This window comes from Haliotis rufescens, unplaced genomic scaffold (assembly GCF_023055435.1).
Source record: "Haliotis rufescens isolate VD_foot unplaced genomic scaffold, xgHalRufe1.0.p SCAF_5, whole genome shotgun sequence".
Lineage (NCBI taxonomy): Eukaryota > Metazoa > Mollusca > Gastropoda > Lepetellida > Haliotidae > Haliotis > Haliotis rufescens.
In genome coordinates this window covers 31,554,409-31,563,643 of record NW_025964223.1, presented here as the reverse complement: position 1 = coordinate 31,563,643, position 9,235 = coordinate 31,554,409, and the positions used below count along the sequence as shown (strand labels likewise).

Sequence of the window (9,235 nt, the reverse complement as noted above, 5' to 3'; positions counted from 1 at the left end):
TATGCCAGAAGGCGGTGGCTCATGGGCCAATCTGGCATTATAAACCTCTGAATTCTGTGTTTCTCCAGAAACGTGTCATGGGCGAACCAGCCTGGCATTTCTTCTTTCAGATTCCATAGCTATTCAAGTTTCTCTTTGCTGGAGTATAACATCCCTGTAGCCCTGGTGGTGCAGGCGGGCTTCCACTGCACCATCGTCCTTGTTGACACTCCATGGCGGGTAGGGACCAGAGATGTCGAAACCTTTACTTTTATCATGGCTCTTCCCCTTCTATCTGGTTCATCAAAGAATAAGCGTAGACATGTTGAGTCTTTATCATCCGATGAAGGCTCGTCTGAAATTGTTGACTCGTGGCCACGGTTCGTTGTGATTTCATCTTCTGATGACACTCCTTTGAAACTAAACCCATTTGCTATCTCCTTGGGCATTAAAGGTGTCTGTGGAGAGGTAAAAAACGTAACACGTCTCCGAAGCGGTTCACTGTTAGTGGAATGTGCACGGAGACAACAATCTAACAATCTGACAATCTCTTGAAATTAAAACAGTTTGTGAATACACCAGTTGTTGTCTCAGTGCACAAGACACTGAACTCCTGCAGAGGCATTGTCAGAGACAGGGCCCGCTGCCTTCATGACATGAGTGAGGAGGAAATTGCAGCTGAGTTGCAAACTCAAGGTGTTACTGCTGTGAAGCGATTCACCAAAAAGAAAGATGATGGTACTATTATGAAACTGAATACGTACCTTTTTACATTTGCTCTTTCTTCTATTCCAAAGAGTTTAAAGGCTGGATACTTCAACATCGGAGTGGAGGTATACGTACCAAATCCACTCCGATGCTTCAAATGTCAACAGTTTGGTCATGGGGCCAAGTTTTGCCGTAACAACACGGCGTGTTCCCGTTGTGGTGGAGCTCACGAGGGCTCTGAGTGCACCAATACCATCAAGTGTGCTAACTGCAACGGAGAACACTTGGCCTCATCCAAGTCCTGTCCTAGATATGAGCGTGAAACTAAAATTCAGAAAATAAAACACACAAACAACATATCTTACTTTGAAGCAAAAACGTTGGTTCCTGCTCCAAATATTTCAACTGTTAAGTACTCAGCTGCAGTTTCCTCCCCAGCACTTGTTGCCAAACCTACCATGTCATCGACATCCTGTCAAACTTCGATATCTTGGGTAGATGAACAGCGCATTCTGGATGACCATACCCAGTTTGCTCCTTCTCTGCCCAATATCTCCACGTCAGCCTCACAGACAGACATTATTTCACCAGAGCCTTCAGTAGAGTGAGTGAGTGAGTTATTATTTAACGTCACATGGGCAATATTTCAGCCATATCGTGACGAGAATTAATACATTAATAACAAATAAGTATACATAATTTATAAAAAACCTGTCAGCAAAGGACAGTACAATAACTAGAATATCACAAAGTGTATTAAAACTAGTTGAGGAACATATAAAAGCAGAAAGAATTAACAACACAATATAAAAATGGGCTAGAGATCGTCAGTAACTAAAGGGAGAACACCATACCAGGGACCATGGGGACTTACAGTGCCTTTGCTTCCTGCATGGACCCTGGCTGGATTTATATCAGTCCTTCAGTCACTGGCGATAGTTGACCAGTTAAGCCTTAGATTAAAATGACAAAAATACTACGTTTTAAAATTCTGGTATGCATAACAATACATTGAATGATGTGGGACTTACATACCCTCTTAGGGGGACAATAATTTTACGCTACTTCAACCCCCCTCAAGGGTACAGCCACTAACAATCTAAGTTATATATTAGCACTACCAATATATAAAAACATATTATGTACATCAAAATTTATGTATTAAATCAATTTCCTTTAAAAAGTGCAATACTAAATGAGAATTAACTTGACTAAAAAGGTCCTTGACTGTTTTGACACTATAATATTTATCCCTTGTGATGGAAAAATCAATACAATCAAGCAGGACATGCTTGACTGTGATTCTTTCATCACAAGGGATGCAAAACGGAGGATCCTCACCATTTAAAAGATACTCATGTGTATATCTTGAATGGCCAATACGACATCGTCGCATAATGACCTCTTCAAATCTGGACTGACAACCCAAGTAGGTGTAACCGATATTTGGTTTAATCTCATGTAATTTATTGATACCTACTTGGGCGTCCCACTTCTGTTGCATAAGATCTCGGATGTAAGATCGAATCATGGGTTTAAAATCAGTGTATGGGATCAGAAGTGGTGTCACAGATTTGTTGAGTGCTGCTTTTGCAGCAGCATCGGCCATTGTGTTACCAATGATACCAACATGGCTTGGTAACCAACAAAAGACGATGTCATATTGGCCAGTAGCAAGATCATTAAATAACTCAAGAATTTGGATTAAAAGTGGATGTTTTGAAGACATATTTTTAATTGCCTGAAGGCATGAAAGAGAATCTGAAAACAGTATGAATTGGTTATGTTTAGATTGATTACCGATATATTTAAGTGCTGTAAAAATGGCGTTTGCTTCTGCAGTGAATATTGAACTGTTATCAGGTAAACGTGAAGAGATTGTTCTGGATCCAATGACAGTGGCACTAGCAACTGCGCCACCATCCTTGGATCCATCTGTAAATATAGATTTATAAGTGTCATAATTGTTTCTTAGTTGATGGTATTCTTGTTGGTATATCAATTGGTTAGTATCGGATTTCTTAAGTTTGGTTAATGTCAGGTCTACCTCTGGCTTTACCATTTGCCAAGGAGGAGATGAGAAAAGTTGAGTCGGAGCTATATCTTGGAGTTTAATATTCGAAGCCGATATTGCAGATTTTATTCTAATTCCGAGTGGTGGATTGAGTGCTGATTTCTTATTGTAAAGATCTTCGTAAAGAGGATGGAATATACATTCAAAAGCTGGATTTGACGGATTAGAATATAATTTAGTGATGTATTGTAGAGATAATTTTAGTCGGCGTTGTTTAAGAGAAGGTTCATCTGCTTCTATATAGAGACTGTGAATGGGAGACGTTCTGAAGGCTCCAAGGCAAAGCCTCAGACCCTGATGATGTATCGTATCTAGTTTTTGTAAATTACTTTTGCAGGCTCCACCATAGACGATTGAGCCATAATCAAGTTTTGAACGGATCAGTGACCTGTATAAGTGTAAGAGGGTTGTTTGATCCCCTCCCCACTTTGAATTGGAAACAACTTTCAATAGATCGAGTGCCTTCAGGCATTTAGCTTTTAGGTATTTTATATGTGGAAGGAAAGTTAAGTGGTGATCAAAAATAAGTCCCAAGAACTTGGCCTCCTTAACAACTTTGATAGGAGTGTCATTCAGAAACAGTTCAGGGTCCTTATGTGGCTTATATTTTCTGCAGAAATGTATACAATTAGTTTTTGATTTGGAAAATTTAAACCCGTTTTCTAAACACCATTTGTGAATTTTATTAAGACATAATTGTAATTGCCTTTCTATTGTGCGCATATTTTTACCACGACAAGATAGATTAAAATCATCCACAAAAAGTGATCCATCAACTGAATCATTTAAAACTTTGGACAAACTGTTAATTTTTATACTGAATAAAGTGACAGACAAAATACTGCCTTGTGGGACACCCTGATCCTGATTATAATGATCAGACAGGGTTGTACCCACTCGGACTTGAAATTGCCTGTCTGTTAAAAACTGGGATATGAAATGAGGCAAACGGCCTCTTAATCCAAAATCATGAAGATCTTTTAAAATACCATGTTTCCATGTTGTATCGTAAGCTTTTTCTAAATCGAAAAAGATCGATACAGCATGTTGTCTATTTACAATGGAATTTTTTATGAACGATTCTAAACGCACTAAGTGATCGATAGTACTTCTGTTTTTACGGAAACCGCATTGTATATTGGAAAGAAGATTATTTGTTTCCAAGTACCACACTAATCGATTATTTACCATGCGTTCCATCGTTTTACAAACACAGCTAGTTAAAGAGATAGGTCGGTAATTTGATGGATCAGAATGATCCCGCCCAGGTTTGGGAATGGGGATAACAATGGCTTTATGCCATGAAGGTGGAAACATCCCAGATGTCCAAATATCATCGAATATATTTAACATAGTTTCAAGGCATGATTCGGGCAAGTGGTTCAGCAGCTGATAATGAATATTATCAGCGCCTGCTGCTGTATCATGAGCTTGCCCTAAGGCAGTATATAGCTCATGTAGTGAAAATACCTCATTGTAATCTTCACCATTATCAGATGTAAAATGTACTTTTTTCTTTTCCTGTTGAAGCTGATATTTTTGAAATTCAGGAGCGTAATTAGATGAAGAAGAATGATGAGATAAAGTTTCACCAATGCTATTGGCAATGGCAGATTTATCAGTTAACAAAGTATCGCCATCCTTCAGATGGTTAACTGTAGAATTTGATCCCTTGCCTTTGATCTTTTTAATCATGTTCCATACCTTGGAAATAGGGGTACGAGAGTTAATTTTGGAGACATAAGTCCGCCAGGATTGACGTTTATTTTGCTTAAATAGACGTCTTGCCTTGGCATTTGAAATTTTTACAATATTTAAATTATGGACAGTGGGATGTTTACGGAAGTACTTCTCCGCCTTCTTACGACATTTCCTAGCTTGTTTGCAAGTGTCATCAAACCACGGTTTACGAACACGTGGGTTGATCGAGGACTTAGGTATTGATTCATCAGCAATTTCATTCAGTAGATCTGAGAACAACTGAATCGGGTCAGTAACATTTTGAAAAGACGTAGGTAGTAATTTATCTTTGCATAAAGATTGAAATAAAAGCCAATCAGCCTTCACAAAGTTCCATCGAGGTGAAGGTGGATCATCAGCGGGATTAAGTGGTTTAAGCACCGTGGGGAAATGGTCACTCCCACATAGGTCATCATGGACGGACCATGAGAATTCATTCAACAAAACTGAATCCGTCAAAGACAGATCTAATGATGAATACGTACCAGTTGCAGGGTGTAAGTAGGTGTCCGAGTCATCGTTAAAGATGCAGAGGTCATTATCAGAAACAAAATCCTCAATGACTTTACCCTTTTGATTAATGATAGAACCTCCCCATAAAGGATTATGACCATTTAGATCACCCATGATGAGACAGGGCTTTGGGAGCTGGTCGTACAGTTTTTGTAGATCATTACGCTGAAGATTTGAAGATGGAGGAATGTATAAGGAGCAAAGTGTGAAGGCAATATGCAGTGTAAGTCTAACTGCAACTGCTTGCAAATTCGTGTCAAGCGGAACAGGACTGTGAACAACGCCCCGCCGCACCAACATAGAAGCACCCCCAGTAGCTTTATCTCCTGGAGGAGAAAAAGAATGATAGGAACTATACTGCCTTAATTCAAATGTATCTGTATTTTTTAAGTACGTCTCTTGTAAACAAATTGCTGATGGAAGAAAATCTGTTGTTAATAACTGTAGTTCATTAAAGTTGTGCCTAAGCCCTCTGCAATTCCATTGAATTAGACTAGAATGATTCATGGTGGTTCAATAGGAGATCGCTCACGTGAACGTGAAGAAGAGTCACCACTCATAGTAGATGGAGTAACATCCATCTCGAGAGGATCAAAGAAATTCTGAACATCAACAGATGTTTCAGTGACAGTAGGGATCTTAGTAATAATTTTCTTGTTTTGTTTCTTCTTTTGTTTTTGGGGCATTTCAGTCGATGGTTTGTTAGTTGCTGGTAATTCAGGAGTTGGTTTAGGTTGGGCCATAGTCTGAGTCACAACCTGAGATGCTGGAGAGATGCCATATGATTGAGTATCTGAATCATCTGTCTGACTCTCTGATGTTGTAACCACAGGCACAGGGTGTTCAGAGTGTGCCCATGTCAAGTCAGTTTGACATTCTATTGATCTTGTGGTAGAAGGTCGAGAGACAGCAGCAGCATAAGTGTGCACTGATGGAGGGGACCGGCTGGCAATGACTTTTTTTGCTTCCTGAAAAGAAATGTTGTTTTTACATTTGACTGTCAAAATATCTTTCTCATGTTGCCAAAGAGGACATGATTTTGAAGATGCAACATGTTTACCCTTACAATTCACACATTTGGGGTCAGCTGTACAATCTGAGGCGTCATGATTTGCACCACAACGGTGACAAACAATCGGCCGATCGCATGATTTGGAACCGTGTCCAAACTTCTGACACTTGTAACATCGGAGTGGATTGGGGACATACACCTCCACTCCGATGTTAAAATATCCTGCCTTTATAGATTGTGGTATGGTCGACAGTGAAAAGGTGAACAAATAAGTATTTGTTGGGACAATGTTATCTCCATCCTTTCTTGTATAACGTTTCACAGACGTGACATGTTGATCATTGAGTTCATCAAGAATTTCCTCTTCTGTCATTTCTGCCAGACAACGGGCTCTGTCGCGGATGATGCCTCGACTTGAGTTTAACGTTCTGTGCGCAGAGACAGCAACTTCAGTGTTTGCGAATGTAGTACATTTCAAAAGATTGATAGCTTGCTGTCTCCGTGCACACTCTACCAAAAGAGAACCGCTCCGGAGCCGTGAAACATTCTTGACTTCACCACAAATACCCGCAATGGCTTTTGATATGGCAAAAGGATTAATTTTCAACGGTAGTTGATTTCGTGATTCAACTACTATAAATCGAGCCCAAGAATTAGAATTTTGTGAAACGGAAATATCATCATCAGATGATAAAATCTCAGCTTCGAGACGTCTCTTCTTTTCATTTCGGTTGGAACCAGAAGGATTGTGAGCCATGATGAAATTAATGTATTCAGCACCTCTGCTCCCCACCCACCATGGAGTGCTACAAAGAGCGATGTTTTCCTGCACCGGATCTCCAACATGCAAACATCAGGGATACAGAGGTGTTATACTCCAGTAAGAACAACATGAATAGCTGTATTTGTCTAACAAATAAAATGTCAGGCTGGTTCGGCCCATGGCAAGAAATTGAAGACATACAGAACTCAGAGGTCGAAAGTACCAGATTGGCCCATGAGCCACCGCCTTCTGGCGTAAGACTCTAGGCAAATTATTCAATCAAACTTGAGAATATACACAAGTTATGTACAGCCAAGACCAAAATATACATAAAAATAAAACACAGAGGTGCATATATACAATATTACGCACAGGGCCTGGCATGACCAGCCGATTGATAAGACCGGGCCCATCTTACCACCCGTCTAGGCGAAGTAAGGGTCGAAGTAGTGTGTTGGGCAAAGGAACACAGTTCCAGGAACCAGTGCCCTCAACTACCAGACTCCCGTCCTCCGCCGACACAGGGACGCAACCCACGGCAAACGGGCTGCCCACTTTGGTCGCCTCTTACGACCAGCAATGGGGTGCTGTGGAAGTATTCTACCCCGGTTCCACTCGGGGGAAGAGCTATTAGCGCTACCCAGCACTCACCACGAGGAGGTTGCTCTTCACGAGTGCCGCCTTCAGTAGATCAGTCATCTGATCCGGAAATTGTAAGTGAATCAGTACAGGGCGAAGCCCACATGTCTGCAAAAAAAAAGAAGCAATTGAAAAAAAAGGCCAGGGCCCTCCAGCATTTGGAGGTGCCTTCTACTCTACCTGTGGAGGTTCATAATCAGTTTGAACCTTTGCAGATGGAGGTTAGTCCTTCACTCCCAGTCCAGGGGAGTGGACCCCTGTCCGGCTCACGATCTCCCATTGAGCCACCATGAACAGCTCTAATACTCTTATTCAGTGGAATTGTAGAGGACTAAAGAATAATTTTAATGACTTACAGTTATTGATACAGGATTTTCAACCGTCAGCATTTTGTTTACAGGAGACCTATTTTAAGGATACAGATCAACTTGACATCAGACAATATGCTTCATATCATTTATTTTCTCCTCCAGGGCCAAAAGCCACTGGTGGGTCTTCAATCTTAGTGAAGCAGGGAGTGATCCACAGCCCTGTTCCACTGATTACTCCACTACAAGCTGTTGCTGTCCATGTGACCTTGCACATTGTGTTTACTTTTACTTTACTGTGTTTACTTCCTCCGAATTCATCTCTTCAGCTTGTTGATCTCCAGGCCCTCCATGACCAGCTACCTAAGCCTTGCATCATTATGGGTGATTTGAATGGACACAACCCTCTATGGGGGAGTGCACATTCTAACAATAAAGGTAAAGTCCTGGAAGATTTTATTTCCAACAACAATTTATGTCTTTTTAAATGATAATTCCAACACTTATTTACATCCTGGTACAGGTACATACTCTTCCCTGGATTTGTTAATTGTGGATTCTGATCTATTGAATGAGTTTGAATGGTCAGTCCATGACGACCTGTGTGGAAGTGACCATTTTCCAACAATTCTCAAACCTGTTCTTCCATCTGATGTTCCTCCATCGTCAAGATGGAACTTCACCAAAGCCAACTGGACTTTGTTTGAAATACTTTCGTCCAACAAGTTAAAACCTGATCTGTTTACCGATGTCCCTGATCCTGTACAACTGTTCTCTGATGAACTAAACAAAATAGCTGATGCATGTATCCCTAAGTCCTCTACAATTCCACACATACGTAAACCATGGTTTAATTCTACCTGCAAACAAGCTCGGAAGGCTCGGAAAAAGGCAGAGAATTATTTCCGTCGCCATCCTATGGTTCATAATTTGAATCAATTTAAAATTTTAAATGCTAAAGCTCGGCGAACGTTTAAACAAAATAAACGCCAGTCTTGGCAGAGTTACGTTTCAAAAATAAACTCACGTACGCCAATGACAAAAGTATGGAACATGATCCAACGAATCAAAGGTAAGGGTTCTAAATCTAACATTCGCCATCTTAAAAATGGGAATGAATTATTGACAAATACTTCCGATATTGCAAATAAACTTGGTGAAACCTTGGCTAAACATTCTTCCTCATCTAACTATGTACCTCAATTTCAAAAATATAAAAAAAACAGCAAGAGAAGAAAACTATTAATTTTAAATCAGATAATGGGGAAGATTATAATGAAATATTTTCTCTTAATGAGCTTCATACTGCCCTTTGGCAAGCTCATGATACTGCCACAGGAGCTGATAACATACATTATCAACTCTTAAAACACTTACCAGAATCATGCTTAGTAACCCTTCTATTATTATTTGATGATATATGGACATCTGGCAACTTTCCGTCTTCGTGGCGTGATGCCATAGTTGTTCCCATATCAAAACCAGGACGGGATCATACT

General features: G+C 40.2%; 1 protein-coding gene across 1 annotated transcript; it reads left to right on the top strand.

Annotated features, from left to right (window-relative positions):
- Positions 1-635: 635 nt before the first annotated feature.
- LOC125373266 lies at positions 636-1,295 on the top strand. The gene has a single exon (XM_048384266.1). The coding sequence runs from the start codon at positions 636-638 to the stop codon at positions 1,293-1,295; it is 660 nt and encodes a 219-aa protein (XP_048240223.1).
- The last annotated feature ends 7,940 nt before the right edge of the window (positions 1,296-9,235 follow it).

What these genes read in the sequence shown, in the direction of transcription:
- LOC125373266 (XM_048384266.1), top strand. Translation starts at nt 636, where the DNA reads ATGAGTGAGGAGGAAATTGCAGCTGAGTTGCAAACTCAAGGTGTTACT.